This window comes from Lithobates pipiens, unplaced genomic scaffold, assembly GCF_037356315.1.
Source record: "Lithobates pipiens isolate NorthernLeopardFrog02 unplaced genomic scaffold, aLitPip1_a1.2 Scaffold_22, whole genome shotgun sequence".
In the NCBI taxonomy this organism is placed as follows: Eukaryota; Metazoa; Chordata; class Amphibia; order Anura; family Ranidae; genus Lithobates; species Lithobates pipiens.
The window spans coordinates 194,209,862-194,236,730 of record NW_027507784.1 but is presented as its reverse complement, the minus strand read 5'-3'; the positions used below and the strand labels follow the sequence as shown (position 1 = coordinate 194,236,730).

At 40.3% G+C, this 26,869-nt stretch overlaps 1 protein-coding gene across 1 annotated transcript in view; it reads left to right on the top strand.

Annotated features, from left to right (window-relative positions):
* The window catches only part of CARD11 (caspase recruitment domain family member 11), a 242,369-nt gene that overhangs the window by 168,662 nt on the left and 46,838 nt on the right, over positions 1-26,869 (top strand). The window contains exons 12-18 of the mRNA XM_077448780.1: positions 3,533-3,636; positions 3,751-3,788; positions 7,196-7,328; positions 14,287-14,488; positions 19,917-20,043; positions 20,303-20,543; positions 24,416-24,509. Of these exons, the coding sequence (XP_077304906.1) occupies positions 3,533-3,636; positions 3,751-3,788; positions 7,196-7,328; positions 14,287-14,488; positions 19,917-20,043; positions 20,303-20,543; positions 24,416-24,509 (939 nt within the window). The remainder of the gene's footprint in view (positions 1-3,532; positions 3,637-3,750; positions 3,789-7,195; positions 7,329-14,286; positions 14,489-19,916; positions 20,044-20,302; positions 20,544-24,415; positions 24,510-26,869) is intronic.

Sequence of the window (26,869 nt, the reverse complement as noted above, 5' to 3'; positions counted from 1 at the left end):
GACTGACAGCTGCTGTTTTTTCAGCATGCACGTCCGACAGAAGTCAGCCGAACGGCCGGCTTCTGTCGGACAGACAGGCATACACACGGGCAAAATGTTGACCAGTATTTTTTTGTACCGGCAAATGTCTGCCAACATTCTGCCCTTGTGTATGGGACTTAAATGGGGGAGATTTAGTAACACTTTTGCACACAAAATTTGCTGCAGCTGTGTATGGTAGACAATAAGCTTCTAATAAGCTCCTTTAAAGGAACTAAAGTATATGTAAATCTTGACACTTCAAAAGTGAGAGGGGTGCATCAAAGCTTAACTTTGACAGGGAGTAAAGGGCATTTTCAACCCCTTTTCTCCCTCCTGAGCAGGGTGGTATTTAGTAACTTTTGCATGTTGCTCAGGTGCCTGTATTTCAGTATCCACTAAATGCTTTCATTTTTTTTTTACCATAGTTAGCCTCTGCTCATGTATTTTTTTCATCATACGATTTGATCATAAACATAATTTCAGCACAAATGTTATTTTTGTAGTTTTAGTTAGAGGGAGGATAAATTGAAACCTGGAAAAGGGGGGTAATATGGCGGACTCCAGGATTTAGCCAAAGACAAAAAAAATATTATATATACAGTATATATATATATATATATATATATATATATATATATATATATATATATATAATATATAGGATAGGATAGGCAGGATACTGGGCATCAATAACAACAACAGTATTTATAGTCTGTAAAAATAGTCTTTAGTAGAAGCTGTGCACTAGTGGGCTGCCAGCCTTTAAAGCAAGAAGAAGCTCTAAGGGAACAACAAACAAGAAAGAGAGACGGCGCCCTCTAAGTGCAGAGATTGGGTTAACATAAATTTATTGAATAGATTAAAAACACTCACATGTAAACAGTGGTGTACAGGCACATCAATACTAAAGAGTTCTTCCGTATATCCCTGTGGGACACAGATCATGGGGGCTGTGGTACAAAGGTCTCAGCGTTCGTCCTCTAGCCAGTAATCAGTAACGTGGTGTGTTCCATGGCGATTCAGGATGGTCGGAGCATGAGCGAACAGTGTAGTACCCTTGCTTTGTTGTATGCAGATGCTGTGTCTTCCGGGAACGGGCTTGAGCCTGAGGAAGGAGCACGCATGCTCGAAAGCGCCGCTCACTCCAGCCTGTTCCCGGAAGACACAGCATCTGCATACATCAAAGCAAGGGTACTACACTGATCGGCCGCGCTCTGACCAACCTGAATCGCCAAGGAACACACCACGTTACCGATTACTAGCTAGAGGATGGACGCTGAGACCTTTGTACCACAGCCCCCATGATCTGTGTCCCACAGGGATATACCGAAGAACCCTTTAGTATTGATGTGCCTGTACACCACTGTTTACATGTGAGTGTTTTTAATCTATTCAATAAATTTATGTTAACCCAATCGCTGCACTTAGAGGGCACCATCTCACTTTCTTATAAGTTGAAACCTGTGTCTGTTTTTAAAACTTTTGCCTGAGATCCATATGATCCGCTTGCTCAGCGGGGATCGCTCTTTTTATCCCCGCTGAGCTGGCGGGTGACAGGGCAGTCCCTGCACAGTGTGCAGGGACCGCCCTGTCAGCTCTCCACTCTCCTCTATTGAGGATCGGATGAACAAGGACAGTCTGTCCGTGTTCATCCGATCCACTCTGCAGACGCATAGAAAAATAGAATTTTCCTCCGTCTGCAGAATCGGACCATTGCGGAGACGGATGATATCGGGTGTCAGCCGATGTTCATCCACAGACACCCGCTATCCCATAGAGATACAGCAGTAAAAGGATTGTCAGAAGTTCTAAACTTTCCCCACTCATCTATAAGTGTGGTTTTATTTTTTACCTGAGGAGAAATATTTTGAATAGGTACCAGTGACGGCTGGTGCTCAAAATATTTGGGAGGGCGGAAACAAACTGAAATATTCGGGAAAAAAAAAACATCAATTGCAGCCTCACTGTGCCCATCAAACACAGCCACTGTGCCCATCAAATGCAGCCACTGTGCCCATTAAATGCTGCCATGGAAATATATAGGAGATCTATTGACTAAGAGATACAAATTTATATTTGTTCTATAACCTCCATAACACACATCACTGATACATTCACAGGTGCAGTATGATGAGATGGAAGTAATAGGCAGGTATATTTATATACAGAAGATCAGTTTCACATAAAGGCACATCCATTGCAGAGATGCAGGGAGAAAATACTATATACCTACATACACACACTAGATATAATAGTGACACACACACACACACAGGTATATGATGCATACAGGACGCATATCCATAAATACCTATATATCCCCTCTTCCTCAGAACCAACTGTCACCTCTATAGGCCAGACACCATCATACATATCCATGTACACACAGGTTAATGAACAAATATAAATCACATATATCCGTGGTGTACAGTACACATATCTATGATGGATACATATAGATCACATCCTTCTCCTCCTCCACTGAGCCAACTGTCACCTCCATAGACTACAGACACCATATCCATGTACACACAGGTCTATCTATGATAAACAAAAATGGATCAACATTTCCATGGTGTACACAGATCAATGATGTATAAATATAGATTTCTCTCACTAGGAATGAGCTTCGAGTTCGAGTCAAACTCATGTTCTGCCATCTTTCTGGGGAGTCACAGCTCACAAGCACCACCATCCACCTTCTCCTGGCTTTGTCACTTCACTGCATCAACGGGTCCCTCCCTGAGCACGCTCCCCAGCCTCCCTTCTTGTCTGCCTGCCGCAGGGCATGCTGGGATTTTTAGTCTGGAGACAGGCCTGGCAGGTGCAGGGGGTGGGCAGGATCCTGCATAGAAATCGATGTGCAAAATTCCTATAGTGTCACTACTGGACAATGATGAGACTTAAAGGGGCACTAAAAGAAATATGTTTCAGTTGCAGCCCATCCATTCCTTGTTTTCTCTGTGTGTTCAGTGGAGAAGGGAGGGGCCTCCCCTCTCCACTGAACACAAAGGGATTAGTCCTCATGGCGGCCATATTTTGGTAGCCTGCTGGGCTGATGCTGGTCGGCGCAATCGATTGTGCCGCAAAGCATCCCCAAACCCCACTAATGAAGCTCCGCGTTTGCAATCTCATGATTGCATTGATGTGGCCCTTCCCATAGTGCACTGTGTCCGGCGCCTGAACACAGTGCACTTAGAACATTTATTTTATTTTTTTTCTTAAAGGGGCCATTTAAAAAAAATATATATATATAGTTTTTTTTTTACTACAGCGGGGGCGGGGGGGGGGGGGGCGGCACCTGGGTGCCCCCTATGGACGGGCCGAAACTGATAGGTACTAAGAGATACAATACAATTCTGACAGAGGCTCTAGTCTAGTGCTTCCTTCTTGTATACAAAAGCAAATTAAAAGCTTTAGCTGTGGTTTGATTTTTAAAATATGCATAATATATAAGATAGAAGCTAGTCATTGTTCATATGCATTACATGTCTCCCTTTCTCTTTTGCAGTACCAAATAAAAAATCGAAGTTATAGCATAATGTCCACAACACCAGAACCCCCCGGGAATGACTCTATCGTGAGAAGAAGTAAAGAAGATGTGCCCACATACAGGTCCGATTACTATGCCCTATTGTATGTAATACATTGTTAAAGAATACCAACTTCTGCAGGAGTGTGTGACAATAATCAACTAAAATTCTGCATTTATTCTAATTATTTTAACAGTGCTGTTGATGAGGACAATGACAGTATAGAGTTAGATGGTAAGTTTTGAAATATGTGCTACATAGTTACATACTTAATAAGGTTGAATAAAAACACCTGTCCATCTGATTCTACTCGTATGGGTGTGGGGGTCTGTATGTGTGGACGTGTGTGTGTTTATGCCAATACCATTTCACATATCCATGTACAGAATATTGCACTCATATTGATCATCACATGATTGACCAGATATTTTTAATAACTTGAGTTTGAATAAGCAGAAATATCCATGTACTCTATTCCATTGCTAAAAGCAAAAAAGGTAACCAAGCTTATCCAAACAAAGAAAAAACATTTATACTACAGGAAGCAACTCCACAAACAATGTGCATATGTTAAAAAAATATATTTTTATTTCATAATAAATATGAAGTAAATACAATACAACCCTCAAAAAAATTATTCCCTATCAAATAAAAAATTACAAATATTGTTCCCCACTGCAAAAAGCTGTGCTTTCCTAATAATGTTAGCTGTATTTCAGCATTGTCATTTGCATTTCATGGCATGTGAAGCCTCTTTTGCCAGCATTTGACTCCCTCCCATCAGTAGAGCAGTGCAGGGGAGTGTCGGTGAGACACTAATGTAATCCAATTTCAGAATTCCCCACACCGCGCCTGCTCTGAGGGGTAGGCACTGTGCCCCCACACATTGTAAAAGATGGGAAGCATTGTTTGGTTCTCTAATTTTGCTGTAGCTGCGATCGTCAGCTTTTGCAATGGGGAAGAGTTTGGGTGCAGTTCTGCTGGGGGGGGGGGGGGGATTTGGCGGCGATCCTGGTTTCCAGGAGGAGGAGGACTGTCATCGGCCATCACAGTCCTGCTAGCCCCGCCCCCTATCTGGAGGAAGATGACTCGCTCGGCTGCCACTACGAATCTCAGAATAAAGGGATTTCACTGTGATTGAGAAAACCACAATCGGGTGACAGTTTGCAGAATTACTGTTGAGCTTCTGGGAACTTTGTTGAAATTATTCCTGAACCTTTGCATTACTTACTACTGAACCCCTGCACTCTGTGTCCCTTTAAGCCAGAGCCAGTATACAGCGCAATGAAAAATCACACCCAACTTTTATAGCAAATCCTTTTCGTGATTGAGAGTGTGAAGTTTAAATTTTTTTGTTATAAAACTGTCCCGTTCAATTTCTTTGAAAATATTTTTTGCCACACTGTGCTCAAAAGGTTGCCTACCCCTGCTCTAGTGTATCTGTAGCCCAAACTTTCTAATGATAGGCATGTTACCCTAACAGGTGTCCTCATTGACAGATTGTAATTTGCATCACTTCCTGTAATGGTGGCAATGGTCACCAGTACAAACATGGATGGTAGATCTCCCCAGCAGAGGTTGTAACCCTTTCCCACTGTACCCACAAATAAATAAAAATAAAAAAAAACACTTCATTTCTGGCACCTGTCCTGCTGCTTTCTTGAAAGTTTGTGAATGGTTATGTTAATTACAGTCACTTTCTCTTTTCTGTGCAAGAAGTGGGAGATTACTATAATCATATGATCAGTATCAGTTAAAATAGGCTAAACAACATTTGAGACAAGCAGTGAGCTTATCAAAAGACTGGCAAATGACATTTCAGGTGGATTTCTGCTTCCCTAAAGTGGACAGAATTCCCTCAGTTGAGTAGATGATATAACAAAATACTTTCAGTTTGAGTGTGATAGAAGCACTGAAAAGGCCAATTCAGAGGTTTCTCAAACTTTCAGAAACTCCCCCAGTTATTATAGCCTTGCACTCTCCATGGCTAGACCATCCCTGCCACTGCCATGTTCTCTGGTGCTTCTTCTATACCCAGCATCTTATTTCATCTATTGGTCTGCATGTGATGTTCCATAAGTTCACACTGTTCTGCTCATGCACTACAGGCAGCGCACATTTAAAAAAGTTGCTTGCAAAAAGACAAAGAAGATGTCTTTTTTAACCTGCCTAACTATGTAACTATTAAATTGGTTTAGATGCTGAATGCTGTTCAGCTATTATTCTGTTATTCTGGTGCACAGATACATTTGGGCACAATAACTTGTTTAGATGCATTTCTTTTTAAGGATAGTCTTTGTAGTATAAAAAGCGGTTTCCAATCTATTTGTGATTTAATCACATGCAGTTTATCAAATCATTTTCCTGTAGAGCTCATGGGGTGACCCTGGTGATTCTGCTATCGCTAACACTTTGTCAGCAGCAGAATCACCAAACTGCAGCTGTCACTTTCTCTAATAAAAGGGGAAAGTGGTATACCACGCTAATAGCTCAAATAGGATACAAATAGCAGTGACACAATATAATAATGCAAACATAAATAATCAACAGAAAAAGTTGCGCTTAATAAATGAAGATGAAATATATACTGTATATATCAAACAAAAAAATTACAATGTGGATATATGTGAAAAATGAATTACACAAATGTGAAGTAAAATTGATAAAAATGAATTACACAAATGTGAAGTAAAATTGATAAAAATGAATTACACAAATGTGAAGTAAAATTGATAAAAATCAATTACATAAATGTGAAGTAAAATTGATAAAAATATAACATAGAGAGATAAGTAGAATAAAGTGGCAAGTGAACGTAGAAGAATAAAGGAATAAAGTGCAATAATGTTCGCAAATATGTGTGAAGAAAATCAATCTGCAGTTTTTGACCCCGCTAATACAGGAGGTCCACTCCCTCTGGTAAGAGTCCCCACTTATTGAATTTTCTTCACACGGAGATCTCAATTATTTCTTGGTGGTGGTGAAAGCCTTGGAATATCTCATCCTGCGGGATTTTTCATATTTGTGAACATTGTTGCACTTTATTCCTTTATTCTTCAGAGACGTTCACTTGGCACCTTATTCTACTTATCTCTCTAGAGACGTTTATGTTATATTTTTATCAATTTTACTTCACATTTGTGTAATTGATTTTTCACATATATCCATATTGTCATTTTTTGTTTTATATATATATTTCATCTTCATTTATTAAGCGCAACTTTTTCTGTTGATTACTTTCTCTAATAGAAGTCATTCCTTTGTTGACCAAAATGCTGAAAAATCTCAGTTTTTTGGGAGGAAACAGTAATTGAATAATTGTAGTAGGAAAAAGTAAGCTGAGTTTTAGCAATTCCCATGATAGCATGTTGTTGCCAGTAGCGTAATTAATAGTGGAGATAGGAAATGAACAATCAAGCTACATAGTTACTTAGTTAAATGATATTGAAAGCAATTCAGAAACCTATAGGTGGGTTTACTAATCCAAATTTCAGGCTTTCACTTCAGAAACAGGATTATTACTTCCCTATCGTCCCTATCAGTGGGTCCATTTAAACAAATACATTTACAGTCATAAGTGCTGATCTACATTCACACCTTAAAACCTGTATGTACTAATGCTATTTCTTTTGTCTTTGCAGATGAGTTTCATGACAGATACTCATATGGTCCTCCATCTATTCATTCCTCCTCTTCTTCACACCAGTCAGAAAGCCTGGACAGCTATGACCTTGAACAAGTTAATTCTATGTTTCGAAAGTTGTCTCTGGAAAGGTACATTGATTATACTCTCTCTACATATTGTCAATGTAAATTATATTTTTATACACAGTACATTTTCAGATTGCATTGTTTGTACAGTTGCAGTAGCTTGTCAAGTCAAAGCCTTCCAATTGTAACAGAAAATAGTTAATAGGAATGGGGGGAGGGGGGCAGGAATTTTCTGAAGGGGTAATATATTAAACTAAATATAGATATGCCTATCTGTGTGTGGTGTGTGTGTCTAACCAGATCGAGTAGTCAACCAGCCCAGAGTTCAGTAACCAAATCGGATAATCAGCCAGGCCGGAAGTCAGGGATCCAAGTAGAGGAACAGCAAACAGAATAAGGAGCCAGAAAGGATGTCAGCAAGCCAGTCTTTAAACAGGAACGCAAGAGATGTTTTTTTGTGATGTGACCAAGGTGAAGGCAGAGATGAAGTGATCTGGACAGCTTTAAGTAGGCAAGTCAGACAAACAGGATCAGGAACAGCTGGGTAACTGTGGAGAGAGATGAGCAGCCAGCCCAGAGAAGTAAGGGCTAAGCCAGCCCTGACAAGCACTGTCCAAATTGGGCCCAAAGTGTTAATATTTTGAGTGGCCACCATTATTTTCCAGCACTGACTTAACCCTCTTGGTCAAGGAGCTGGTGGATGTTAGAGACCTTCCATTTGACGATGCCCCGCAGATGCTCAATAGGGTTTAGGTCTGGGGACATGCTTGACCAATCCAACAGTTTTACCCTCAGCTTCTTTAGCAAGGCAGTGGTCATCTTGGAGGTGTGTTTGGGGTCATTATCATGTTGGAATACTGCCCTGCGGCCCAAAGGGAGGGGATCATTTTCTGCTTCAGTATGTCCCAGTACATATTGACATTCATGGTTCCCTCAATGAACTGTAGCTCTCTAGTGCCGGTAGCATTCATGCAGCCCCAGATCATGACATGTCCACCACCATGCTTGACTGTTGGGAAGACATATTTGTCTTTGTACTCCTCACCTGGTTGCCACCACACGCGCTTGACATCATCTGAACCAAATTAGTTTATCTTGGTCTCATCAGACCACAGGACATAGTTCTAGTAATCCATGTCCTTAGTCTGCTTGTCTTCAGCAAACTGTTTGCAGGATTTCTTGTGCATCATCTTTAGAAGAGGCTTCCTTCTGGGATGACAGCCATGCAGATCAATTTGATGCAGTGTGCAGCGTATGGTCTGAGCATTGACAAGCTAAACCCCCACGACTTCAACCTCTGCAGCAATGCTGGCAGCACTCATATGTCTATTTCCCAAAGATACTACACTGAGCACATGCACTCAACTTCTTTGGTCGACCATGGCTAGGCCTGTTCTGAGTGGAACCTGTCCTGTTAAACCACTGTAAGGTCTTGGTCGCTGTGCTACAGCTCAGTTTCAGGGTCTTGGCAATCTTCTTACAGCCTTGGCCATCTTTATGTACAGCAACAATTTTTCTTTTACGATCCTCAGAGAGTTTTTTGCCTCGTGATGCCATGCTGGACTTCCAGTGACCAGTATGAGCGAGTGAGAGCAATAACACCAAATTCAAAACAGCTGCTCCCCATTCACACCTGTGACCTTGTAAAACTAATGAGTCACATGACACCGGGGAGGGAAAATGGCTAATTGGGACCAATTCGGATATTTTGACTTGGGGTGTACTCACTTTTATTGCTAGCGGTTTAGACATTAATGGTTGTGTGTTGAGTTACTTTGAGGGGACAATTAATTTACACTGTTATACAAACTGTACACTCACTACTTTACATTGTAGCAAAGTGTAATTTCTTCAGTGTTGTCACATAAAAAGATATAATAAAATATTTACAAAAATGTGAGGGGTGTACTCACTTTTGTGAGATACTGTATATCATTTTGCCCCGTAAAGATCATTGGTAAGACCTCCTCTGGAATATGCAGATTCGTTTTTGCCCCTAGTTCACAAAAGGATATTGGGGAACTGGAGAAAGTGCAAACAAGGGCAACCAAACTTATAAGAGGCATGGAGGAGCTCAGTTAGAGGAACTGAATTTATTCTTTCTTGAGAAGAGGAGATTAAAGGGGATATAATCAACATGTATAAATACATAAGTGGTCCACATAGTGAACTTGGTGTTGAGTTATGCACTTTAAGGTCATCACAGAGAACAACAGGCACTCTTTAGGGCTGGAGGAAAACAGATTTCATCCCCAAATATGGAAAGGCTTCTTCACAGTAAGAGCTGTGAACATGTGGAATAGATTCCCTCAAGAGCTGGTTCTATCCAGCTCAGTAGATTGATTATTTCCTAAATGTACATAACATAACTGAATACTAATATAAGTAAAGTTGATCCAGGGAATATCTGATTGCCTCTTGGGGGGATCGGGAAGGAATTCTTTCATCTGCTTTTTTTTTTACTTCCTCTGGATCAACTGTGGGTATAGGATTGTTTTTATGATTGTAACAAATGTTTTTATTTTTTTCCACATTTATTGATTAACTAGATGGACTTGTGTCTTTTTTTCAACCTGACTAATTATGTAACTATGTAATATATTACTACTGATCCACTTTCACGACCCATTGGGACACATATTACATAGGTTCACTCTGCACTTTTCTTTTTTCAGTTATATCAATTGTTGCCGGGTCACTAGATCACAACCATCATGACTACATATTTACATGGCATAGACATATAGCATAAAACTTTCCCTGTGACACTGCGCTATCCAAAAAAGAAAGAAAGCTGCTAACACAATCACAAGGATAAAACAGTGAATAATAAAACAAATACCAAACCAAAGTGTAGCGCTTAACAAAGTTATGAATAGTCTAGTTAGTGCATCATCATACAGTTTAACCAAAACACCTTAAGTGTGACAATTCTTGAAAACTTGCATAGAAATAAAAAATACAGTCCAAACGAATAAAAATAAATTAAAAGTCTCTATGTGAGGAGTTGATCCAGTCCAAACGTGAAATACAGGTCACCATCCACCTTCTTAAATGAGACTAGCATGCAGGCACCCTGTGATGTTCCCGTCACCTTTAGAATTAAAGGCTTACCGGATAGTATGGATCCAAACGAATCTATATTCGAAGGATCATACAAGCTTATGACTTAGAAGCCAAAATTTGCAGGTGTAGATTTTCAAGGAAGTATCAACTCAGACTCCTCATAAAGTTGTCCCAACTAGTTGTTAAATCCACATCAGTATACTCCAGCTCAAAATGTTGAACTCATACAAAGGAAAAATAAGGAGCCACAATAGTGTAAATCCGTTTAAGAGAAAAAAATTTAATAAAAAAGTAATGAACTCACATGTAACCAAAGAAATCAAGCGCTTAATCCATAAAAACAGTGCTACAGCAGTAGTCCCGACGCGTTTCGACCCCAGATGACGTCTGTAGAGGACGAAACGCGTCGGGACTACTGCTGTAGCACTGTTTTTATGGATTAAGCGCTTGATTTCTTTGGTTACATGTGAGTTCATTACTTTTTTATTAAATTTTTTTCTCTTAAACGGATTTACACTATTGTGGCTCCTTATTTTTCCTTTGTATGAGTTCAACATTTTGAGCTGGAGTATACTGATGTGGATTTAACAACTAGTTGGGACAACTTTATGAGGAGTCTGAGTTGATACTTCCTTGAAAATCTACACCTGCAAATTTTGGCTTCTAAGTCATAAGCTTGTATGATCCTTCGAATATAGATTCGTTTGGATCCATACTATCCGGTAAGCCTTTAATTCTAAAGGTGACGGGAACATCACAGGGTGCCTGCATGCTAGTCTCATTTAAGAAGGTGGATGGTGACCTGTATTTCACGTTTGGACTGGATCAACTCCTCACATAGAGACTTTTAATTTATTTTTATTCGTTTGGACTGTATTTTTTATTTCTATGCAAGTTTTCAAGAATTGTCACACTTAAGGTGTTTTGGTTAAACTGTATGATGATGCACTAACTAGACTATTCATAACTTTGTTAAGCGCTACACTTTGGTTTGGTATTTATAGACATATAGCATATAAGCATAAAATGCTCATGATAATATAGCATGTCAATCAGACTTACATAAATATAAAAGCCAGGCAAGCAATAATTTTCAGAAGCAGATCTTAGAAATAGCAGCCTGTGTATATGTTTTCAGCACAGGTTTTCATTAAAAGATAAAAAATGATCTAGGGCAATATCATTGATGAAATTAAGGCATCATCTATGTCCATATTGGTTCCTTGTATGATTGTGGAAGCCCTTACGTCTGAGGCCAAGGTGAGATAAAAGGGAATAAGTCACAACTTGGCTTATGCAAGAATCTATTTATTAATCCAGTTCTAAATTATCATAATGCTCAAGCTTATCCATGAAAGATTTCAATGTTCCCATTTATTTAGCTTTTGGCTCTGTTTGAGGATGGCTGTAGGTCCTGGAGTCAAAGGTGAGGGGTCACCTAAAGTCTCACACTTGCTGCTCTGCCAATGACCTGACCTCATGCTGATTGTGCACATCATATCTCCTGAGTGTGCATAGCATGTTCTCATATCAGAGCCCATTCCTGGCTAAATATCTCTATGCCAGTAACTCAAACCTAGGGTACAATTAGCTTCAAAAAGAACAATTTTATGATTGGTATAAAACTTGCAGGTACTGAAAAGTATTTGTTTTCGAGCACTGTTGTTATCTAAGGCATATATTTAGGTCAAGCTCACTTTAAAGGCCACCTTTTACACCATGTTAAATATGATACCCATAATTTGGGTGTAACATGTAATATGGTTCCCAGCTGTCCTTCCTCACCCCTGAACTGCCCCCCCTCTTACAGGGTTGCTGTGGTTTCTTCTTGCCAGACGCTGTCACTTTATTGCCCAGCCAAGCATGGCTCTACAAGTACAACCACTTAATTTATTTTCAGAGATCCTTGAAGGAATAAACAATAAGTCCCATCTGCCTCTGCAGCAGTAGGATTTGTAGTTATTTATAGAATGCTAGTGAAGGTGATTACTTCTCATAGTCTGTTGACACTTCCTCTAGCTCCAAAACCAAAAATCCATACCCTGGTATGGCCTTAGCGCTGACAAAGTCTCCATGAAACTACTACAATACTTTGCAGGCTCGTATAAAAAAAAAAAGAATTCATTTACTTTTTTTCTGCAAATGTGAATGCATTTGTTATTTTATTTTTGGCTTTTAAAATTAAAAGATCTTAAAACATCAAAGGATTCAATATTATTTTTTTCGGGTATTTTATTTTTATTTGCAGCAGCCCTGTAGGTTTTTCTTTCTAAACAACTATATACATCAACATCTATTTTACTCTGAGCCCAGAATTGCACTTTAAATATGATCAAAATAGTAATATCATATTTGAGAAATGTGTGCTGTATGGAACCAGTCATTTTACATAGACAATTGCAATAACTAATAAAATCTAATAATATTAATAATAGTGTTCATGGTAAAAAATTCTGTTAAAGCACAAGCTGTGGCAACATATACTGTGCAAATGAGTTTTAGCTAAGTATGGTGCAGATGTTTGTATACTTATGTTTTCCAGGTATGTCAATGAAAGCCTGCCAACCATTTTTTAATATATTGTTCTACCTCAGAGCGGGCACCACAAGATGCTGTTATTGTTTTTGTTAGCCAGAAAAGCCCATTTGTTGCATCAGTGTTTTCTGTTTTATGGTTAAAGTCCTGTCTACTGTAGCTATTACTCTCCTCATTAGCCAGCCCAATTCAGTAATAGCATATCTTTGTCCCATAGTGAAGATCTCAGTGGACAGGGGAAAGGTTGGTGGGTAGGGATGAACCGAACACCCCCCTTGTTTGGTTCGCACCAGAACCTTCGAACGGACCTACATTTCGTAAGAACTTTAGAACCCTATTAAATTAAATGAGACTCGAACATTCTAAATCAAAAGTGCTAATTTTAAAGGCTAATATGCAAGATATGCAACAGACAACACCAGCAATAAGGGGTATTTTCAGGTGTATACTGTGCTGGAGGCACACAGCACCCACTTTAACTCTTGCAGATGCCTGTATTAGAGAACACCAGCAATACAGGGTAGATACAGGTGTATACTGTGCTGTGCTGGAGGCACACAACACCCACTAACTCCTGCAGATGCCTGTATTAGAGAACACCAGCAATAAAGGGTAGATAAAGGTGTATACTGTGCTGCACACAACACCACTTTAACTTTAAGATGCCTGAGAAAAGAATACACTGTCCCTGTCTATCTAGCTTTTTCCCTGCACGCCGGAACACACTACACAAGGCCGCTGTGCTGGCAGCCTTATATAATGTGGGGCATGTACTAACACCCCCTGAGCTATAATTGGCCACAGGCATCCTGCCTGTGGCCAATTATGGCTCTCCTCGCTGCCGGCGCTGTGATTGGCCAAGCATGCAGGGTCACAGTGCATGCTTGGCCAATCATGAGCCAGCAATGCACTGCGATGGCGTAGTGCATTGTGGGCCATTCATGCCACACGAATTTGGTGTGAACGGTGCACAAAGTTCTGAATTCGCCGAACAGACAAACGGCCGATGTTCGACTCGAACACCGAGCTCATCCCTATTGGTGGGTATGCTCCAGGGGCAGGTCCTAGCCCTAAAGTTGACATAATAGGAATAAAGTATAACAAGAACAACAGATGCAGACAATGCTTTACTGACTAACAAAGGTAATAGCAGGTGCCAAGGCTTACCTGGTCTTAGGCAAGCATAGGCTTAAATCTGACCTTGGAAATTATATACATGCGTAAACCACTTTATACTATGATGTGTAATAAAACAATCTATTTGGCTCTTGCATGGAAGGCATATGTGGTGGTACTGTGTTTCTGTGCACATTTGCAGTATACTGTTACAAGTAACACTGAAAATCATTGACAGTTATGTTAAGTCTTCAATTATACATTATAGTCCCTCTTAATATCTTAGACTCAATTTTTGTTGCAGGCCCTTCCGTCCATCTGTAACATCTACAGGACCACCCAGGAGCACCAATCATTGTGTAGCGCTTGCCACATTGGATGGAGATAATCTAATGATGGAAATCTCATTAGTTGGTGGAAATGAAAGAGGCATTTTTATTGGTTCTGTTAAACCTGATTCAGGTGCAGAAAAAGCAGGTCTGAAAGAGGGACATCAGCTTTTATTGGTAAGTGTATGACTAATGGTTTGCTAATGATTTGGGGAGGCTCTCTGGGGACCCTGATTTTAAAGGGGAGGGGGAGGCTCTCTGGGGACCCTGATGTAAGGAGGAGGCTCTCTGGGGACCCTGATAAAAGGGGGAGCTCTCTGGAGACCCTAATGTAAGTGGGGGGCTCTCTGGGGATCTCTCTGGGGATATACACACGCACACACACAGACACACTCTCTGGAAACCCTGATATAAGTGAGGGGCTCTCTGGGGACCCTGATGCAAGGGGAAGGCTCTCTGGGGACTCTGATGTAAGGAGGAGACTCTCTGGGGACCCTGATGTAAGGGGGGGCTCTCTGGGGACCCTAATGTAAGTAGGGGACTCTCTGGGGATATACACACACACACACACACATACGTATATTACTGTATAGACATATGTATGCCCGCCCAAGCGTATGACTTTTTTACTTCGCTGCTATGGGCTCTAGCCCCAGATCTTTTGTAGATCTAGCAACGCCCCTGCGTACAAGTGTGAAAACTCTGATTGTAGAGCACTAAAGGTGGTGTTTTTGTTTAAAAGTACAGTTAGTATTGGGGCAATATGGAATATATAGTGATGGTAAATTCATTTCACACAGTCTGTAAACACTAGCACCAGTGTTATCAACTTTATTATTCCATGCACCACTTTAAAAAAATCAGTCTTCACAAGTTTTCTTTGAAGCCTCTTTAGAGGTCTTATTGGAGCATTTAGTAACATAAACATAGTCTTGATGAAGAACACAATAATTGAAATGTTTAGTTCTATAGAGATTGAAATAGTCACAACCATCTCAAATGGATGAATATTCATATGTGACCACAGCCTCTAGAACCTTAGGGGTACTTGTATAGCAATACTCGTGTTTCTCGAGTCATGTGCGATCTCATTAAAATGTTAAAATAGTAAATAATCAAACTAAGTTTGATAAAACATGGCAGCTGTGGATACAATACCTGATATTTAGTGATATCATAGCTGAACCCTAATCTCTGGAATGTTTTAATGTAGCAGCCTGAGATACAAATTGTAAATACCAGACAAGCCAATGATTTTCCTTATACTCAAGTCTCTATTATTTTCAATAATAATTTGAATTGCCTTTCCAAGTAGATTTTACAATCATTCATTGCATGAACAAAGGTGGTATGTAGGTTAAGCAGTACATGGGGGTATTCCGTTTTGGCAAATGTAATTTTAACTAACAAATAACATTCCTTATGCCGCGTACACATGATCAGACTCCACCAGACAATTCGCCCGTCCGGCGGACTTAGAAAGAAGTTTTGACTCAAAATTGTCCGCCGGACTCGGCAGTGTGCTAGTCCGCCAGACTTTCCAAATGAATGGACTTGCCCACACACAGAGTAAAGTCGGTTCAATTTGAACATGACTCCAGGTAGACGGGACTAGCGAAGGAAGTCAATGTCGCTGCTTCCATCGGTGAGGTAGACACCTCGCAAGCCCTGTTGCCTGGTATGGATTTTAAGGGGAATCTCTACGCCGAAAAAACAGCGTGGGGGTCCCCCCAAAGTCCATATAGAACCTTAGGGGTACTTGTATAGCAATACTCGTGTTTCTCGAGTCATGTGCCATCTCATTAAAATGTTAAAATAGTAAATAATCAAACTAAGTTTGATAAAACATGGCAGCTTTGGATACAATACCTGATATTTAGTGATATCATAGCTGAACCCTAATCTCTGGAATGTTTTAATGTAGCAGCCTGAGATACAAATTGTAAATACCAGACAAGCCAATGATTTTCCTTATACTCAAGTCTCTATTATTTTCAATAATAATTTGAATTGCCTTTCCAAGTAGATTTTACAATCATTCATTGCATGAACAAAGGTGGTATGTAGGTTAAGCAGTACATGGAGGTATTCCGTTTTGGCAAATGTAATTTTAACTAACAAATAACATTCCTTATGCCGCGTACACATGATCAGACTCCACCAGACAATTCGCCCGTCCGGCGGACTTAGAAAGAAGTTTTGACTCAAAATTGTCCGCCGGACTCGGCAGTGTGCTAGTCCGCCAGACTTTCCAAATGAATGGACTTGCCCACACACAGAGTAAAGTCGGTTCAATTTGAACATGACTCCAGGTAGACGGGACTAGCGAAGGAAGTCAATGTCGCCGCTTCCATCGGTGAGGTAGACACCTCGCAAGCCCTGTCGCCTGGTATGGATTTTAAGGGGAACCTCTACGCCGAAAAAACAGCATGGGGGTCCCCCCAAAGTCCATACCAGACCCTTATCCGAGCACACAGCCTGGCCGGGCAGGAAAGGGGATGAGGACGAGCGAGCGCCCCCCGAACCGTACCAGGCCCCCCCACCCCAAAGCTCCTTGTCCCCATGTTGATGAGGACAAGGGCCTCTTCCTGACAACCCTGGCCATTGGTTGTCAGAGTCTGCAGGCGGAGAGCTTATCAGAATCTGGGAGCCCCCTTTAATAAGATTCTGGCCCCACACTATGTGAATGAGTATGGGCTACAATGTACCCCTACCCATTCACCTGGGGGGAAAAAGTGTCAATAAAAAAACACAACACAGGTTTTTAAAGTAGTTTATTAGACAGCTCCGGGGGTCTTCTTCCGACTTTGGGGGTCTTCTCGCCAGGCTCCTCCTCTATCTTCTGCTCTTTTACCGTTCTTTTACTAGTGGAGGAGCCCGGCTTTCTTGTTCGTCATCGTCGCCGACCGGGGGTCTTCTTCCAACTTCTGGGGTCTTCTTCCGACTTCTCCCGCTCTTCGGTTCTTCTGCCGGGGTCCTCCGCTATCTTCTTCCAGCTCTTTTACTAGCGTTGACCCGGTCTTCTCATTCATCGCTGTCACCACCGCCTTCTTCTTCTCTTCTTACGATGTTGACAAGACGCTCTCTCCGGCCGTAATGCCTGGGAGGCGTTGCGTGGCAACTTATACAGGCATAAGGGGCGGGGTCACCGGGTGATGTCACATGGTGACCCCGCCCGTATGATGTCACAGTCCCAGCATCCCCGTGTCTGTGACATCATAAGGGGCGGGGTCACCATGTTACATCACCTGGTGACCCCGCCCATTATGCCTATATAAGTCACTGCGCAATGCGTCCCTGGAATTACGGCCAGAGAGAGCGTCGTGTCAACATCGGAAGAAGAGAAGAAGAAGGTGGCGGCGACAGCGACATTGATGAATGAGAAGACCGTGCCAACACTAGTAAACGAGCAGGAAGAAGATAGCAGAGGACCCCAGCAGAAGAACCGAAGAACGGGAGAAGTCGGAAGAAGACCCCCGAAGTCGGAAGAAGACCCCCGGTCGGCGACGACAAATGAGAAAGCCGGGCTCCTCCGCTAGTAAAATAGTGGTAAAAGAGCAGAAGATAGCGGAGGAGCCTGATGTGAAGACCCCCCAAGTCGGAAGAAGACCCCCGGAGCTGTCTAATAAACTACTTTAAAAACCTGTGTTGTGTTTTTTTATTGACACTTTTTCCCCCAGGTGAATGGGTATGGGTATGATGTACGCCATACTCATTCACATAGGGTGGGGAGGCCAGGATCTGGGGGCCCCCTTATTAAAGCGGGCTCCCGGATTCTGATAAGCCCCCCGCCTGCAGACCCTGACAACCAATGGCCAGGATTGTCGGAAACATGGGGACAAGGTGCTTTGGGGTGGGGGGCCAGAGGGCCCCCCTCCCCCAAAGCACCCCCCCATGTTGAGGGCATGCAGCCTGGTTAAGGCTCAGGGGGGGCTCGCTTGTCCCCACCACCTTTCCTGAACGGCTGGGCTGCGTGCTAATTGGGGTCTGGTATGGACTTGGGGGGACTCCCAAGCCATTTTCCGGGGTTCCCTTTAAAATCCATACCAGGCGACAGGGCTCGCGAGGTGTCAATCTCGCCGATGGTGGCGGCGACATTGACTTCCTTCGCTAGTCCTGTCTACCTGGAGTCAAGTTCAAAATGAACGGACTTTACTCCGTGTGTGTGCAAGTCCCTTAATTTGGAAAGTGCGGCGGACCTCCAGCAAAAGTCTGGCGGATTGTCCGGCGGAAAAGTCCGGTCATGTGTGGGCATGTGTGGGCAAGTCCACTTGTTCGGAAAGTCCGGTGGACCTCCGCTGCAAAGTCCGGCGGATTGCCCACCGGACTAAGTCCGGCTGATAGTCTGAATGTGTGTACGCGGCATAAGGGGTTTCAGTCCCAGGATTAAAAGGATAATGAGTAGGGAAACTTGGAAAGCAAGATAAACACTGTGGTGGACACCTGAGAAAAATAGGAGAAGAAAAACAGAAGTGATGCCCAGGAAGTCAGGGAAAAAGTCAGTATGCAGCATTTGTATTCAAAGGAGAATCCCTGTGATATTTGCAAACAAACTACCATAAATTATATAACCACTATGCTCACATAATTATAAAACAATAATAAAAATATAACTCACCACAGCTGCTGACCTCTATGAATAATATCTGTTCAATATACGGTTAAAGTTTGAAAATTCCAGGAGTCAGGATCAACCAGGGACCCCTTGCGCCTTTCATAGTTAGTCAGCTTGAAAAAAGACACAAGGCCATCTGGTTCAAGCAATAGAAAATAAATAAATAAATATTTTGAAATCCTCCATATACAGAACCCTATAACTCACAGCTGATCCAGAGGAAGGGCAAAAAAAAAACTTAAAGCATGGTCCAATTTGCTTCACCAGAGGGAGAAAAAAATTCTTCCTAATCCCCTAGGACAATCTGAATACCAGGGTCAGCAATCTCTGTTGTTATTACTTATAAGAATTACCAGACAGTTAATGTTCTGTGCATTTAGGAATGCATCTATATCATGGTAGCAGCTTAACAGTTTTAAGTTGTATGTTAATATATACAATTAATATATGAGTGCAGTTAAAGATTTAGTAAACCGCAAAAATAAAAAAAAATGTGGGGCCCCTGCAGCATAATATCATAATGTGCTAGTATGCACTGCATACTAGCACTTCATCGCAGACTTACCTTAAAACAAAGCCCTCCAGCAGCATGTTGTCACCGCTGCTGGGACTTCCATCTTTATCCAGTCTTTCTTCCAGGTTCGCTGTTTGAATGGCCGAACCGCAATGAGGTCACACCCGTGCATGCACACGGGAGTCATGGCCATGGCCCAGAGCTCTGAATGAGCAGTACCGTGAATCTTACGAATTATATGTGGTCAGGTAGACCTATTTCTCTTAATTTTATAGTTTCATATAGTATGGATTTCTTACCCCAAATAACAGGTGCTATACCAGATTGGAATCTAGACAATTCTTTGGCCTTTAAAGCATAAATGAAAGGTCCACTTATTAGGCCTGGGCACCCTCTCCTTGTAAAATCTCTGCCTTTTAAAGTACTTGAAAAAAAAATGCATATTGTTAATTAAAGTTTGATATTTATTTTCACAGTTAGATGGATTCATCAAAGGAAAAAAACAATGTGTACCCATGGACTCATGTACAAAAGAAGAAGCTCACTGGGCGATACAAAGATGTAAAGGACTGGTTACTGTTCATTATAAATTAAACAATGAAGGTAAGGAAACAAACAATATTAAAATGTACAATTATTATGCTTTTTCAATTCATTCACTATTTAAAAAAACTACAACATTCAGTGTTGGACATTGTGCTCTGTAACCCATCTATTACTATTAATTCAGGTTTTTATCTGTATACCCAAAAATGTTTTCATTTCTTTTATTTGAGTTGGTTCACAAGACAACAAAAGATAAGTATTTATCAATTACACACTGTAAAATTAATTATTACTATTGACGCACTTTGTGTTGCAGGATACAGTAAACTAATGAAAGATCTAGAAGAAGGGAAAATTCGATCAGGGGACTCCTTTTATATTCGCTTAAATTTAAACATTTCAAGTCATCTAGACAGCTGCTCACTTTCTGTAAACTGTGATGATATTGTACATGTTGTCAACACTATGCATCAGGGAAGGTATGAGTGGCTTTGTGCCAGAGTTGATCCATTTACAGTACGAAACCTGGATGTTGGAACAATTCCAAGCTACAGCAGGTATGTGATCAAATCTACATGCTGTATGTGGGTTGTTAAGTGGTTTTGGGGTATATGGCTGGTCAGTATGTGGTATATAATATACAACACACTATATACTGTGAAGCAGTGTGAAATATACAAGGTGTGTCTATTAAATAACAAGACTGCGATCCCACCTAGTAAACAAAGCAGTCAGAACTGGTCATAACTGCATGCATGGTGACCTTGAAAATGTTTGAACCTGCATGACAAGAAGCAACACTCTATGACATTCAGTTGATTGTGAGTCGCCATTTAGTTTGGTTGTGTTTTCTGTAGTGTGCCAGAAAAATGCTAAGTTTAAAAGTTGAACATCGTGTCAATTTGAACTTTTTAGTAAAATTGCACAAAACACCAACAGAAAGTTTTCAAATGCTTACTATAGCTTATGGGAATGATGGCCTGTCTCGTGCGCGTGTGTTTGAGTGACACAAAAGATTCAGCGAGGGATGTGAGAATGAATTCCCAAAAGTTAAATCAGTGCTTAAAGGGACAGTTGAGTCAGTTGATGCTGTAAAGAAGAAAATGGTGGATGTGTTAAAACTGCTGACAGAAATAGATTTTCTCCATGTCTTCGACCAGTGAACAACAAGACTGCAGTAATGTATTGGTGCAAATGGGGAATATATTAAAGGGGACAAACATTAAATTTGTAATACATATAAATAAAGGTCAGTTATTTAATGAGTCTCATTATTTAATAGACACACCTTGTGTAACATACAGAACAACATATAAAGTAGACCAGGATTGTGTATATACTGTATTATATAGCAAATCAAATACTATAGTATATTTTGCGGTTGTTAAAGTGTACATAAACCCTAAATTTGTTTTTAAGGTTTGTGGGATCATGTCTCACTTTATACAGTTTCTCAAGCAAATAATTTTTTGTCAATCAGTTGCAAAGGATTACATGACCCATGTTGGATACCCAGATTCCGAGTTTGCACTCCAGCTATAACCATTCATTGTGTGGTCACTGCTGCACCCGATCGACTGTGTAAGCTCCTTCAATTGGTCAATGGGGTGCCTAGTGGACAATAGCCCACTAAAGGAGCTCACAAAGCAGGTTGACAATGCTGCTGCTGATTGAGAGGCATTGGCCTAGCACTGTCAGCATGAAACTGGTAGTTCTGTTACCTGCAGAATCTCTGCATAAGAAACTTTGCAACAGATTCACGAAAAATGATTTGCTTAAAAAAATTGTATACAGTGCATGATGCCAGACATGCTTAAAAATAGATTAGGGTTTACATAAACTTTAATTGACAGCTTTTAATAACAGAAAGCAAATAGTCTTGCCCTATAATGCGCTGGACCTCTATTCTTATTTGGTAAAATCCTGTTTATTTACAGTCAGAGTAAGGAGTCAGACAATGAACATTTTGGTAACCACTGTAGTTTTAGGGTGAACAGGCCCCAAGAATCCCTATATTACCTCAGTGTTCACAGCATTTTCATTTTCAGCACAAAACAGACAGGATCACAGTAGTAAAAGGGGACAGCAAGGTCATTTTAGCACCAAAAAAGCTGTGTTTTTGGAGATGTTCTGCATGTGGACATTTGACAGGATGTGCATTGCAGTCAGGCTGTTACTTTTCAAAGTTAAAAGAGAGAAGAGGTTTGCACTAATGTGATCAGAGGAGGGAGATGTGTTGATCAGCATTGAGAGTGCAAAAAAAAAAGAATATACAAGGAGCCATTTTAAATTTAAATGTAAACATTTCACATCAACTATTCACGTAGCCATTTGTGCTTAGTCTGACTATATATACACTATATATATATATATATATATATATATATATATATATATATAAAATCTAAGTCACACATTATGGGGTTGCTACACTCTATACAGTGTCAGAATACTAAACACAAACCAAAATGTAATACAAAAATAGATGCACTGTCCCTTTAAATAATGGTATTTAATCAAAACAAGGTACATAAAGTGGCTATAGTGATGAACACACAATGTAATCACACTCAATATATAAACAAAAACAAATATTGTAATCAGTCCATGTGACATTTGAACTACATATGCCAGCAATCTAAACCTTCAGTCCTCCAACACCACAAATACACACTATCTGCTTGCCAAAAGATCTGACCCCAAGGTTAAGAGGTTAATACCACTTGTGTGTAGGATGGTATTTTAAGACCACTGAGTTGTTTTTAAAATGAAAATCGTCAATAGTCTTAAATGTTTGGTGCTTTTAGTGCAATGACCGGCTAACAAATAGTAGTACCAGCAAGGCCCCAGCCAGCATGAAGGAGAACAAAGAAGCTAGAGTGCGTCATCTTTAAAACCACCTCTTTATTGATTTGAAAAGGATATCCCCTGAAGACATCTATTGTGATGAAATACATCTAGCGGGGACTTGGTGGTAACGTCATCGTGCATGTGTGCCCAAATGAGTTTTTTTTAACTATAAGCTATCTTGCACAATTTATTGTGTTTGTTTTCCCCTAAAATTAACAAAGAATGCTTTTTACTGAAATTTTGTGTCTCCTAGACATTTGTACTAAAATCGTGTAAAAGTTGTATAACTACCACCATTTTATTCTCTAGGGTGTCTGCTTTCAGAAAAATGTATTGTAATAAATATAATAAATATTTAAATAAATAAAATAAAGTGATTTTTTTTAACCATGTGTGCAAAAAAACAAACATGACTCTGGCAGCAAAAGGGTTAAAGGCTACCCGGTGATCTTAAAGTACCATCTTGTTCACAATCGTTACAGACCTCTTAACCTTGGGGTCAGATCTTTTGATAAGCAAGTGATGTGTATTTGTGATGCTGGAAGACTGAAGGTTTAAAGTCTGCACCGTGGATTACTGGTACATGTAGTTCACATGTCACATGGACTACTTACAATATTTGTTTTTGTTTATATATTGATTGTCATTAAACTGTTTTCATCACTGTAGTGACTTTATTTAACTTTTTTTGATTGCTATTATTATTTAAAGCGTTGTTCCAGCTGCAAACATTTTTTTTTTTAAAGTCAGCAGCTACAAACTATGACTTTTAATAAGGACACTTACCTGTCCAGGGAGCCCGCAATGTCGCCCCCCCCAAGGCAGATACATCCATCGGATCTGGTGCAGGCGCCATCCTAACTAAGGGAAACCGGCGGTGAAGCCTTTAGGCTATACAGCCTGCTTCCTACTGCGCACACGCAAGTCAAGTCGTGCTTTCGGAATGGCCCAGTTGTCTTCTGGGACATACAGAGGTCCCGGAAGGCAGCGGGGGAACAGGAGGCTATGACGCCCATGGCCGTGCCGAAACTGGGATGGAAGTACATTATGTACTTCATTTAAGGTATTAAAGAAAAAAAAAAACAATTGTTATCCAAAAATAAGTGGTGTAGGGGTGGTCTTTCCTTTAAGACCAAGTTATAAAAGTGGGTGGAACTCCGCTTTAAAGGGACTGCGCATCTCTTTTTGTATTACAATAGGGGTGTCAAACATACAAAATTTTGAAATATATTGCCATGCTTTTGTTTCAGAGGTTTAGGTGGGTTGAGGAATGGAAACTGATTATGCAGTGCTATGGTGCAGTAGTGTCAACGAGGTCCTCAATAATACTTATCTCTTTTGAAAAATGTGGTTTATGGGGTTTACATGTATGGACTTTTTTATGGTCAGTCAGGTGTTGATAAGCTAACATACGGTATGCTAATCTATACCTCTGGCATGTGTACAATATACATCCATTAGTAAGGCTTAAACATTGGACAAGTATATATTTATATTTTATTCATTGCCATTTATGTCTCAGATACAAACCCTCCTTCTTATACTTTTTCCATCAAAATTATCTTTTTTTATTTGTTAGAGCCCAACAGTTATTTTTAGTTAAACTACAACGATTAATGCATAAAACCAAGGATGAAGTGGAAGGTACAAGTAACACACTCAAAGCTATGAAGGTAAATTCAGGTTTATTTCCTTTGCATAATCCAAATGTTATTTTCCCTTTTCATTAAAGGATAATCATTTCCAGAGATAAGAGACATTTTTTTTTATTATATGGCAACTTCTGCCCCTCTGGTACACCTGGTTGAATAAAAGCTACTGCAAGCACATATAAGAACATAACTAGAGACACCTTTAGCTTGGCTGTGAATTAGCACCATGAAATAGACACAAGACTGTTTAGTTGTAAATCAATTTAATGTATTGGTACTGGCTAGAATAAATGGTGGTTTGAGCAAAATGAACACGCAGAAGGTAGGCTCGGGCACAATCTGCTAAACAATAAATTCACTATGCCAAGATAACATATAATATATTTCTGTACCACTAGACTGGAATCAACACATAAATCAGCAAAGTCAGCAATAAGGCCAGTAAACTCCCCAGAATGTTATCCTATGTGTTCATGCAAACATAGGCCTTTATCAATGTTTTTTGGCAAAGACGTTTTCAGGCTGGAAAAAAAACCATGGACTACTGTGCTTGAAAAGGAGTTTTTCAGCTGTAAAACCGCTCTAACATTGAAAAACACTGCAAAATGCAGGTATCCTTTGAGCATTTTTGAGCCTCAAGCTTTTGTGGGAGTATTGTTTTGCTATAAAAAGCAAATGCAAAAATACAGCTAGCGCTACTGGCGTTTTTTTTATTATCAGTGTGCACGAGGCCTAAATAGTGACTACAAGCCTTAAGTGCAATGTACCGTAAATAATATTTATATAACTGGTCTACTCTAGTGCACTCTAGGAAAATTACTAGGATATAGTGCAATGTCCCCTGAGAGGTACCTCTTAACATAAGCAATAGGTAAAGGTCTCTCTGTAGCAACTGTAAGGTTCCGTCTTTAGTCCTATTTCTTCAGCCAGCTAGCGTTGGGGACCAATAGTACACCCAGAATATTTGTTTCCAAGTATGCACATTATAGTGGGGATTTTCTGCCACTTTGTTATTTCTCCCTTCCTGTTGTGTTTCAAGCATGGGAAGTCATGGGAACACTCCCAAATTGAACTCAGAAAGCAAAAATAAAACAGAGGTTCAATACATCATCTACACTGGAACTAAATATGATTACATTTTACAGGAGAAAGTCATCTTCTCAAAATTGTTACATGGCTCAACCGTAGTGATCTAAAAATGACTAGTGAAACCCTGACTCCCATGAACTACCAACCAATCTCTGTAGAAATGATAGACCTCACTATATTCACTCTAATTTTGGCGAAACCTGTATACATAGTCCTCAACAGTCCTTCAAGGGACTGTCCCTGATTTGGAACAAAGTCCCTCTGTCCCTCTTCCCTCCTCATTTGTCCCTCATTTTGGTCTGATCTATATAGTTTTATATAAAATGCACTTTTTATCTTTCAAAAAGTGTTTCCCAGTGCTAAACCTTTCATCCAAATTCTAAATTGATGCATTTGTACATTTCAAAGGCCAGTATAAAGGAATAGTAGTGGTTAGAAAAAAAGCAGTGTCAAGAGGTGTGTCCTATGCCTACATACTTTCCCTAATAGGTGTCCCTCATTCTCATCTCAAAAAGTTGGGATGTATGTGTATACAAATTCCAGAGCTCAAAAAACATTTTTTTTAAGGAACATTCATGCAAGCTATAGTATTTCTAAACTCTAGTGATATAGCATTTCTGAAATTACCTATGTCTCAATCTTCCCCTTAACTGTTCAATGGGGAGCAAGGCAGAGGTGTTCACTCTCACCAGTACTCTTTTGCAAAAACCACTGAAATACACAAATGACAGTTGCTAGCAATAGATGTAAAGTAGATCACCTATAATTATTACCTATAACACCCCTTATGTCTATTCTAACCCCTTTCAACTAGTGAATTATTTTAGCTCCATCTTGTGCCACCCTCTAATTAAATACTAATCCAAATTTATTTATTTTTATACCACCTTCGCTACAAGATATAGAAAACACATTTGGATCACACAGATAACCGCACTACCTCATTTATTTAGGTACTAAAGGGTAACTGTGTTATAAACTTTTCTAATACACCGCTGCACTTCCTGAAGTAACCTGCGCTTACACTTCACACCAACTTCTTCTTCCTATCTACTATCACATGTTTACACAAAGCCCTTTTCTAACAAAAATCCTGCAAACTCAAGGGCCGTACACGTAAGCCGAATATAGGGCACCATTGGCCAGTTCACCCAGGCTGTGTGTATGGCAGCCAGTCAAAGTTTAACTTTAAGCTTGTTGGCCGGAACAGAATATTCAGTAAGCATTGTTAAAGTCCTGAATTTGCATGTTGACGACAGAGTGCAAGATAATGCATATTATATGTGTATCAA